This window comes from Arachis duranensis, chromosome 4 (assembly GCF_000817695.3).
Source record: "Arachis duranensis cultivar V14167 chromosome 4, aradu.V14167.gnm2.J7QH, whole genome shotgun sequence".
Lineage (NCBI taxonomy): Eukaryota > Viridiplantae > Streptophyta > Magnoliopsida > Fabales > Fabaceae > Arachis > Arachis duranensis.
The window spans coordinates 7,461,666-7,473,892 of NC_029775.3; the positions used below are offsets into that span (position 1 = coordinate 7,461,666).

Consider the following 12,227-nt stretch of genomic DNA (forward strand, 5'->3'; position numbering starts at 1 on the left):
TGTCAAATTTTTAAATTATTTGAGACTTATTTTTCATATTTTTAAAATTATTTTTGTCAAATTTTTAAATATTATTTTTATATTTTCAATACATTAAATACATTCTGTAATTATTATTTTTTTTTCTTTTAAAACAACCAATAAGACAATAACAAATCACCAGTTGATTACGCGGAAAATTAGTTGAAAATTCACGGCATTAACAAGAAGTTTGTCGTAATAAGGCTTTTATAGTCTTATCGGTAATATTTATAAATATTCAGTAATCACTCGCTAAAACCTGCTTATTACAAGTTAAAACTTACTTCAGTTTCAAAATAATCAAATCAAACGTTCCTTAACCCTTAACCTTCTCTTCATACTTATCTCTCACTTTCACCTTCGCTTTTCCCTTTTCCCTTTTCCTTCTTTTACACTCTCTCTTTTCTTTCTCTCTCTTAAAAAAGATCCTAGAGAGAGAAAGTGAGAAATAAAGGGTTTCCGTTTCGATTTCTTCATCATCACGACCACCGAAGCAAACACTGTTCCTAGATCTCTTTCTCCCTTTCTCTTCTTTTTCTTCATTCGGAATCCCTAGAATTTTTTCGAATTTCAAATTTTCAGAATTTCGATTCATCGATGGGGCAGAATCAGAGGTCGCTGATCTACGCTTTCGTTTCTCGCGGGACCGTGATTCTCGCCGAGTACACTGAATTCTCAGGGAACTTCAACTCCATCGCTTTCCAGTGCCTTCAGAAGCTACCCGCTACCAACAACAAGTTCACCTACAACTGCGATAATCACACCTTCAATTACCTTGTTGACAATGGATACAGTATGTTTTCGCACTTTCTTGCTTTGTGTTTGTGTTGCTATGCGTCATACAGAGATTATTATTTCAGATTCTTGTTATTGATTTTGGATTCGATTAGGTTATAGTGACCTGATGATGATTATGAGATATGAGAAATGAGATGTGTGATCTTGTTGCTTTCGATTGTTGTCACTGTGAATGAAATGAATATTTTGTTGTTAGATTGACGATAGGGTTTAAAGAAACCTTGATCTGGTGAAGGTTGAAGGGTTTTGTTTTGAACACGCTCGTTCTTGTTGACTAGGGTTTTTTAATCTCCCCACTTTTTAGGCGCCGGGTTGATTATGCTAGGTTTGTGGTCATTCAAATTTCAATGTCACTGAGGCTCGACTGGGTCGTGGGAAGGTTATATGCGTGGCGAAATCAATTTTTATTTTCAACAGTAAAAATCTATGGATATGCGTATTTCACGTGTTAGTTGTTACGTAGCCGTGTGTTATACTTGGGTCAGTGGAAATCCCTACTTTTTAATTGTATATTTTTGTGTAAATGGATCTTCTCTTTTTTTTTCCCTTAATATTTTTTCTCTCTTGATTGATTTTGTAAAATATCATCTCATGCTATATGAATACCATATTGGGAGTAGAGAACACTATCCAATCCATATATGCTAATTTAAGGATATATTGTTATGCAACAGATGTCAAATTATACGTAGCCAATGTTCTTCTTTTTTTTTTGGGTGATTATATCAAACGATATCACATTTTTTGGAGGCTATGGAATATGAACACACGATGAAAAAATTGGAATAATATCAGTCAATACCTGCAACTTTAATGATATAACTAGACAATATTCCCTTGTTTCTTCTTTCGGCGATTTGCAATTTAACTTTTAATCATATACTAAGATACTGCATTTATTTTTTAGAGTGTAAGTGTTAAAATTGATGTCTGACTTTGGAAATTTTTAGCATATTGCGTTGTTGCGGATGAATCAGTCGGAAGACAGGTACCCATTGCTTTCCTGGAGAGGATCAAGGATGATTTTGTGTCTAGATTTGGTGGTGGAAAGGCTGCTACAGCTCCTGCAAATGGTCTTAGCAAGGAATTTGGGTATTGACTTCATGTTCTAAGCCTGTAAGGCTTCAAGTGTGGTTTTTTTAACATACGTTAGTAATGTGTCATCTCTTTGCTGCAGCCCAAAGTTGAAGGAACATATGCAGTACTGTGTGGATCATCCTGAAGAGATAAGTAAGCTGGCAAAGGTGAAAGCTCAGGTTTCTGAAGTTAAAGGTGTCATGATGGAGAATATTGAAAAGGTACGGTAGCACTATTCTAATTGTGTTATTAAAACTTCAAGAATCCTTTTGAAAAATGACTATATATAGTTATGTTTTGAATTTTCAAAACAAAGAACAAAGTGGACCTTCTACTCTGAGCAAAATTGAACATAAGACTATTTGAAACTAAATACATGAGAACTCTGAATTAGTGGTCTCATTTTATGAATATTTTTCATTGTAAAGATATTTCTGAAAGTAAGCTTAGCATGTCAGAATTCAGATATCTGACATAAATGATCTGGTCCTGGCTGTTAAAGAGATCTTGTTAATTGGTAGTTTTACTGCAAACACATATATGAGGACATTGGATCTTGAAAAAATAGGTGTTGAATGACTATACGATGATGTCTATGGCACTGTTCTTTAGAATCTAGCTCGTGGTGGCACTGAGTTATTTTGATTTAGTATATCGTGAACCTAGCAGACAACTTCATTCCGCAATATGTATGTTTTTGACTTATCTACTTGACGAGCTGCTTATGTTATGTATAAGAATTCTTTTTGGAGTGAAAAACCAAAGTTTTTAAACAATGTATGTCCATGGCAGTTAATTATCCCGATATAGCAAATGTTAATTCATCTGCATTTTAGATGGAAATGGAAATAGAAATTTCGACATTCCAATGACATAGGAACAGTGAGTTCTGAGTTTCTTCTCTCTACCCTTATCATATTCAATAATCTCTCTTTTTTTTTACTGGTACATCAATGGCGACAAGTTTCATGGATGGACACTACACAAACCCCTCATCACTTGACCGTAATACTATACATCAGTTGTACAAATCTGAAGAAGATAAAAGCACGGTGGATTGTTTTGCACACTCGTGCAAAGATTGAATTAAAATGTGCAAGTATAAATGTATAATGCATAAAGAATTTATATTGACACATTTATCGCTTGATGTAGGTTCTGGACAGGGGTGAAAAGATAGAGCTGCTGGTTGACAAGACTGAGAACCTTCATCACCAGGTTAGTATATTTGTATCTGCCTGTTATTCTTATCTATATTTAGAAAAGGTCATTCCCCTCTTTTGGCTTTGATTGTCTCTTGCATCCAGTCTATTTCTAATGAATTTTTTTTATACATTGCATTTTAAACTCAATTTGTATTATTAACTGTGTTTACACTTGCCTCTTCTACCATGCGTACCCAAGATTATTCCCAATTTTTGCATTGTTCATCAAAGCATGAATATTTGATGTTTACATTTTCTGAGGAAAGGATTCTTGTTTTCCAGGCACAAGATTTCAGGAACTCAGGAACCAAAATCCGTCGAAAAATGTGGCTGCAGAACATGAAGATAAAGCTGATTGTATTGGGAATCTTGATAGCACTGATCCTGATCATTGTTCTGTCTGTGTGTCGTGGGTTCAGTCACTGTGGAAAATGAGCACCATATTCTCTGAGGACGCATTTTGTGTTTATTTTAGCTTCTTGTGATTATGAGAGGAAAGATATCACTATATGTCATGACTTTGTATGTAGTAAAGATAACAATTCGGTATGCTGTTCACGTTGTTCTACTTATATAGGATTGCTTTTGAAAATATAAGTTTGGTTTTCTGTTCAAGTAATCAAGTTCCTTTTTAATTCCCATTTTTCATGCAAAATTACTTCTGATAGTTTTTTCCATTACAACTTTTCTAATTGTATTGCTTAAATCATTATTAGCATTATTAGTTTCAATTCGTGCTATCTTACTTTTGAAGTTTGAAAGTATCTCTTTGGAATTTGAGCATTGACACTGGTTGTCTCTCTTAGGTGGTATTTTTTGTTTTTGCTTTTTTTTTTTCAATTATACTGCATGAAAGAACTCAACAGAGTGAAAAGATTACATTTACAACAAAAGTTTAACGCTACACCAATTACATATAATCTTCTAGGCACAATTTCTGGTATTAACACCATGTCTTCACTCGTAAGAATAATCCAGCTAGGAATCTCTTTGCACACAAGAAACAGATAGAAGTTCAAGTGGGAACCCTTTGAAGGTTTTTAGTGGCTAAGAGAAAAGGGGTTGAATTTTAGCCCCTTTTTTTCAATTACACTTTCTGGTCTATGAGGAGACTTTTTGATTTTTGTCTCGACCCTAGTCACGAGACTTTTATTTTTGTCTCGTTACTTGGCATGAGATAATTTTTCAGTTTTAGCTCCTGTGCAGTAGAAACAGAAATGGAGTAGAAGAGAGAGAAAATTACACTCAGATATATCCTGGTTCAGTTGTTAAGTGCAATGTTGCCTACATCCAGTCTCCATCACAACAATGATGGAATTTCACCATAATCATCTTAATTGTAAAGTGCTAACCCAACTTACAAAGGGATTTCTACAAAATCATGAAACACAACACAGATGTACAAAGAAACTCTAAGAATATCTATGGCTTTTTTCTTTTAATTTTGCACTCTCTACCTTTTTCCGCTCTATGGCTTTTTCATATAAATCTCACTGTTTGTCTTTTTCCATGAGACTCAAGACATAACAAAATTAAATAGAAAAATTACAAAACATAATACATTGAAGGAGAAGAGAAATCTGTTAGCTCAGTTAGCTCTGAGAACTCTGTGCCTTGCACTTTCACACTTTCTCCTTGAATCAAACCGTGACTGTTCACCCCTTTTATAGAAGAGGAAAGCTTCCACAGTTGAAACAAAAACCAAGCTTAACTTCTTTTCCTTCACACATAACCGGTTCGGCCAGAGAGAAAGACAGAGAGAAGAGGTAACCCATGCAAAACCCAATATGCAAATACCTCTAATTCTTCCTTGATCATCATCCTACATCAATTCAAGCGCTCCATCTTTGGCTTGCTCTCCAAGATGAAATTCTAGCCCTTGATGCTTCATGATGATGATGGCTTCATCTGCTCCAATCTCAGCCTCTTTCATCACGTAGCCACCCTAGCTACCTTTTGTGGTAGTTGAGTAGAATCAGAGACAAGTCATTCCTCCAAGGATCTTCACCTTACTGGCCGAGATCTTTACTTCTATTTTTGGTATGGAGGAGCCAAGATCTCTTCACAATATCTTACCACAAGTAAATGAGAATCTTAGCCACAGCATACTTTTTGTTTTCTTTTTCTTGCCATCATTGTGATGGTCTTGTAGCGTGCCTTTCCTTCTTTTCGGTAGCTCAAAGTAGCTTCCATGGCTGCTGTATAATGACCGAAAGAGATGAAGAAAGTTGAGAGAGAAGAAAGAGAAATTTGACCATTAACTAATGGATTTTGATAAAGCAAATTAAATGTCCACTTCCCTTTCACTGAGCAACGTGATATCCATCAAATCAATGACCAACTCTCTCTCATGTTTTCAATGCATATATTAACTTCACTTTAATGAATTTTGAATTCCATCACTTGGTGAAAGTTGAGATCCGTTAGAAGGCATAAGGCAAATAGCAACATTTGCTTTATTGATGAATTATTTTCGGATCATGCATTGGGGCATATAGCAAAACATGATTAACTTGAGCTTGTAACAATAATGAATCAATTTGGCTCAAGATAACAACTTGTTTCAGCCAAATCAATTTGGACATTTTGTTTCAAGGCTGAGCTACAATTAACACATTTGGGCTTGCCAATTTTCTTTCATTTCGGCCCAAATCAATTCAGCCATAGTGATAAAAAATTTATATCACTGCTGAATATGTTTTATTAAGTTGGGCTAGCCAATATTTTTCGGCCCAAGCAGAACCTGCATTGCAAAAATTAATTTAATCAACCTATATGAATTAATATTTTTTCAATTAATTACATTAATAATGTTTAGTCATCACAAATATTAATTTTAGAGTTTTTCAAACTCATCAATCTCCTCTTGATGACAAACATTATTAAAATTGAAATGGAAAGAAATTTAAGATTGAGTAAAGGATACTCCCTTTGAATTTTTGAATTTCTCCTCCTTTCAAATTGTTACATGGCTCCCCCTTAATATATGTCATTTTTACCAAGGGAAGCACTAACCTGTAACATTTTAATCAAGCCTCAAGTAACAATGTTATTTAGCATATCATTACATGATGCTAAATGCTTGATTTATGAGCAAAGTTGGATTGATAATCAAAACTTATTTGTTATCATAAATTGATTCTCTGCTGAATCTATAATCAACCAAAAATCTTTTGAAAATAAATTGCTGTTTTAAAATATTTTCCATTCAAATCAGAGCAACATACTTATGGTAAGAAAATATTTTTACTCACAGCATGATCACAGCAATTTTCAATATTTATTTTCATACTTAATGCTTAAAGGAACTGCCAAAAATAAAGTATTCAGCAAATATGTTTACCCAGATAAATCAGAATATTCCTATAGTAGCAAGCATATTCATCAAGATAAAACTATCACAAGAATACATGTTAACAACCAATTAACAACCAGGCAGCCTCATTATCAAAACAAATGCATAAAATTGCATCACAATTATAATCAACCAAGCATCAAGTGTATTATTCTAACAAGGGTGATTATGAATTCTCAAAAAAGAACATCCCCTATTTTCCAGTTTTAATTTTCAGCACTTATTCTCCCCCTTTTGTCATCAAAGGGGCACCTGCAAAAAGATTTTGACATAGAAAATAAAGTATGCAAGATATAACCCAAAAGTATCCACAAAGTGTCACAGAGTTATAGTACCAACAGTATTCAACCTAACAAAACAGAGTATCAGATTGAGCCTAAATATGCCAATATCAAAATAAAGAGAACAGTAGTTAAGCATCAAAGAGATTAAAATCAGATTCTTCAGCGCCTTCTTCACTACCAACTTCCAGCTCCTTCTCCAAGTTTTCCAACATCAGACCCACTCTATCTTTGCATCTCACCCAAGCCCTTTTATTTTCATAGGCTAATTTGCAAGCCGCCCTATGAGATTGCACCATTATCTCAGACATATTTGAGAATTCAGTGAGAATTTTCCTTATTGATTTGGTTGCTTTGGAGGATTCAGGCTGACTCTCAAAGTCGCTATCCGATGGCATGGATTTCTTACCCTTGCTTCTTCTAATAGTTCCACCTCCTTTGATCATAAAGACTTTGTTTTCTACATCCTCATTTGTTAAATCTACCTTTAAGTACTCAAAAATAAATGTGAAAATATTCCATAAGGTAAATTAGCATTTTTAGTACTTTTTACAGACTCCCACATATGTCTAATCATGAGGTAAGCAAATGAAATAGGAGATGAAGTAACAAGAGTAAATATTATGAGAGAATCAGATACTATTACCCTGTTGTGAGAACCTCTCTGTGGGGTTAAAATGTGAGTTATGATACGGTGCAGCAGTGAGTTGGTTGGTCCAAAAGCTTTGTGAGTAGGAACAGTGCCATCTAATCCAGACAAATTTGCACAAATATGAGAAAGAACTTGCTTGTATGTAATCCCAACGTGTGCATCCCATTTGTCAGTCATGTATACACTCGGTCCTTCATCCGTGTAGCCAAGTGCAGCGCCGATGGTCTTAACGTTCAGAGTGATATGCACACGCTTCACATAGGAGTGAAGACTACCATCAATCAGTCGCAGATTAGCATAAAATTGCCTTATCAACCCTGGATAAACCATTTTGTGAATGAGAAGCAATGGGGACCATTCGAGATTGTCAAACAGAGGATGTCAGTTGATCCCTTTGGCAGCCAAAGAATCAAGGTTCACCAAGTATGAGAGACACAGATGCCTCTTTTCCAATACCTCCTGGTGGAATTCATAGAATGCACATGTAGAGAACCTTGATGGATCATAGTGAGAATGTGGCTTGTGAAATCTGTTCTTGAATTCCAATGATTCAAGGTTTGTGGGGTTCCCTGGTCTCATGCAACACGAAACCATTGGTCTTCTGAGAACTCCTTCCGGAAGTGGCTTTCTTCGGTGGAGAAGGTGGCGGTGATGAAATCGGTGAGGTATGCGATTCTTCCTCTTGTTCAAGGATGGGTTCCTTGTTCTTTTCACTTTTCCTTCTTCCAGAGGATTTCTGGGCTATTACTTTGCACCTCATGGATTGGGGTTGCTTGGTGGGAGGTGAGGGAGAAGATGAAGAAGTGGAGTGAATATGTATGTGGGTGTGAGTTTGGGGAGTGGAAGATTTTTGAGAGAGACGAATTCTTTCACTCTTTCTCGGTGCAGTTTTCTTTTTCATTATGTGAAGAAGATGAATGGAGATGGAAGTTGAAGAGAAGGCCGAAGAGTGAAGTGAGTGAAGGGAAGTTAGAAAGGCATTAAATGCTGATTGGAGAGAGATAGTGAAAGAAGTTAATGACCATCAAGGGCGCGGTTATTAACCATGGTGGTTTCCAAAAATTTGAAAAAGTGGTTTCCTTAAATCGAGGGATTAGTTGAAAGGAAAGATTTGATTTGACACTATGCCTCTTTCAACAAGATTTGATAAGACCACAAAAAGATTGTGATTTTCAAAAAAAATGATGAACTAACAAAATAGTCATGGTGGGGTCAAAAAGATTTGGTATGGCCCACGAAAATTAAGTTCTGCGTAGCCTCCCCCTCGATCACATCCCTTCCATCATTCTTATTTTTTATCTCGTCCATTCCTACGAGACAAAACTGGGCAGAATCAGAATTTCACAAATTATCAACAGAAACAAGATCAATCATTCTCAACCTTTTTCTTAATGAATAGAATCTGTCTTCACAGAAGGGTTTTGTAAAAATGTTAGCAAGTTAGTCTTCAGATTTTACAAATTGAATATCAATAGTACCCTTTTGCACATGTTCTCTAATAAAATGATATCTGATCTCAATGTGCTTTGTTTTTTAGTGCAAAACATGATTTTTTGAAATATTTATAGCACTCATGTTATCACAAAATAATAGTATACTATTGATCTTTAATTTGTAATCTTCCAACTGCGTTTTTAACCAAATTAATTGTGAACAACATGCAGATGCAGATATGTATTCAGCTTTAACTGTGGATAGAGCTACTGTGGCTTGTTTTTTACTTGACCACATGTTGAGTGAGCTTCCAAGGAAGCAACACATGCTGAATGTACTTCGTCTATCCACTCTATCTCCCGCATAATCTGCATCACAAAACCCTACTGCACAAAAGTCATCATATTTTGGATACCACCAGCCATAATCACTAGTTCCCTTAATATATCTAATGATGCGCTTAACAGCCGAAAGATGGGATTCCTTTGGGTGAGATTGAAACCTTGAACAAACACCCACACTTTGAATGATATCCGGTCTAGAGGAGGTAAGATACATTAGTGAACCAATCATTCCTCTATACCGTGTTTCATCTACATCTTGGCCATCATCATCCTTTTCAAATTTAGTGTTTGGATGCATTGGTGTTCCCATTGGTTTAGACTTTTCTAGGCCAAACTTTTTGATAAGTTCTTTTGCATACTTTCCTTGGTGAATAAAGGTACCACTAGGAGTTTGTTTAATTTGGAGGCCTAGAAAGAAAGTAAGCTCTCCCATTAAACTCATCTCAAACTCACTAGTCATGATTTTTCCAAACTCTTCACACAATGACTCATTGGCCAATTCAAACACAATGTCATCCACATAAACTTGAACTAGGAGAATATCATCATTAGATGCTTTAATGAATAAAGTTGTGTCTGTGGCACCCCTTTGAAATTGATTTTCTAATAGGAAGGCACTAAACCTTTCATACCAAACTCTTGGAGCTTGTCTAAGACCATAAAGAGCTTTAGAGAGTTTGAAAACATGATTTGAAAAATCCTTATGTTCAAAACCGGGGGGGTTGAGCCACATACACTTCTCTATCAATAAAGCCATTAAGGAAAGCACATTTAACATCCATTTGAAACATTTTAAAACCCTTATGGGCAGCATAGGCAAGAAGTAACCTAATTTCTTCCATTCTAGCTACCGGAGCAAAAGATTCATCAAAATCTATACCCTCTTCTTGATCGTAACCTTGGGCCACTAATCTAGCCTTGTTACGAACAACTTGTCCATCCTCACCAAGTTTATTTTTAAACACCCACTTAGTACCCGTAACTTTCTTACCATCCGGATGAGGTACTAGTGTCCAAACCTCATTCTTGTCAAATTGAGCAAACTCCTCTTGCATGTCTTTCACCCATAATGGATCTTCAAGACCTTGTTTGACATTGTTGGGCTCCAATTGTGACAAGATTGTAAAATTGCTTGGTTCGGATTGCCTTTTGGTTGAGGATCTTGTGGTCACACCTTGAGAAGGGTCTCCAATGATAAAGTCATGAGGATAACCCCTCATAGACTTTCATTCTCTAGGCTTCCTTTGTGGTGGTGGGCTTTGATGAACTTCTGTGGGTCTCACTGTTTCAGTTTCTCTTGCTGACTCAGGAGACAAAATGGAAATGTCTCCTCCATTCTGACGAGACAAAACTGGACTGGCAGATTCTTCATTTTGAGCAGACTTGAGATTTTCTTTGCTTGTCCCAGCTTCTTCACAATCTGAATTATTATCTATCACAGTACTGAGAATTAAATTAGAATCACAAAAAGTAACATGTATGGATTCCTCTATAGTTCTATGATCTTTGAGTTAAATTCTATAGGCTTTGCTAGTAGTGGAGTATCCAACAAACATGTCCTCATATGATTTTGGATCAAATTTGCCAAGATTTTCTTTGTTATTAAGCACAAAATACTTGCATCCAAAAACATGGAAATACTTAAGATTTGGAGGGGTTCCTTTCCATAGCTCATAAGGAGTTTTCTTTAACCCTTTTTCTAATAATGGCCCTATTCAAAATATAACATGCTGTGTTTACAGCTTCAGCCCATAGAAACTTTGGAACCTCATTCTCACATAACATGGCCCTAGTCATTTCTTGAAGGCTTCTATTCCTTCTTTCAACAACCCCATTTTGTTGAAGTGTTCTAGGGCATGAAAAATTATGAGTAATTCCAAAGTCATCACAGAATTTTTCAAAGTGTTAATTTTCAAATTCTTTTCCGTGATCACTTTTCAAATGGGCTATTTTTAAATCTTTTTCATTTTGAGTTTTCTTGCAAAGGGTTGAAAAAGCATGAAAAGCATCATTTTTATGAGCAAGAAAAAGTACCCAACCGAATCTAGAGTAATCATCTACCACTATTAAACCATAGTGTTTACCTCCTAAACTTTGAGTTCTTGTTGGACCAAAAAGATCAATGTGTAACATCTCTAATGGTCTTTTGGTTGAAATTTCATCCTTTGGTTTAAAAGAGGATTTAACTTGTTTGCCTAATGGACAAGTATCACAAGTAAGATCCTTATCAAATTTGATTTTAGGAATTCCTCACCAGATTTTTCTTTACTAGTTTAGAAATTTGGTACATGCTAGCATGACCCAACTTTCTATGCCATAGCCATTTTTCAGATTCAAGTGAAGTAAAACATGTTATATTTTGTTCTTTCAAGTCTCAAGAGTTAATCCATACACATTGTTGCATCTTTTAGCTTCAAAAAGAATATCCCCAGTTTTTTTTTTTTACAAACAACCAAACACACAAACTTTCTAAAAATAACTTCAAATCCTAAATCACACAATTGACTTACACTAAGTAAATTATGTTTCAAACCATTTACAAGAAGAACATCATTTATACAAGATAAAAAGCTTTTACCAACTTTTCTAAGGATCTTCACCTTGCTGGCCGAGATCTTTACTTCCATTTTTGGTATGGAGGAGCCAAGATCTCTTCACAATATCATACCACAAGTGAATGAGAATCTTAGCCACAGCATACTTTTTGTTTTTTTTTCTTGCCATCATTGTGATGGTCTTGTAGCGTGCCTTTTCTTCTTTTCGGTAGCTCAAAGTAGCTTCCATGGCTGCTGTGTAATGACCGAAAGAGATGAAGAAAGTTGAGAGAGAAGAAAGAGAAAATTGAACATTAACTAATGAATTTTGATAAAGCAAATTAAATGACCACTTTCCTTTCACTGAGCAACGTGATATCCATCAAATCAATGACCAACTCTCTCTCATGTTTCCAATGCATATATTAACTTCACTTTAATGAATTTTAAATTCCATCACTTGGTGAAAGTTGAGATCCTTTAGAAGGCATAAGGTAAATAGCAACATTTGCTTTCCTGATGAATT

At 35.4% G+C, this 12,227-nt stretch overlaps 1 protein-coding gene across 1 annotated transcript; it reads left to right on the forward strand.

Annotated features, from left to right (window-relative positions):
* The first annotated feature begins 353 nt into the window (after window positions 1-353).
* LOC107483082 (putative vesicle-associated membrane protein 726) lies at window positions 354-3,716 on the forward strand. The gene is given in 7 exon segments (XM_016103695.3): window positions 354-814; window positions 1,770-1,911; window positions 1,997-2,117; window positions 3,052-3,114; window positions 3,384-3,398; window positions 3,400-3,438; window positions 3,441-3,716. Coding segments are annotated over 7 exon segments (672 nt in total). The 5' UTR covers window positions 354-618; the 3' UTR covers window positions 3,537-3,716.
* Window positions 3,717-12,227: the final 8,511 nt, after the last annotated feature.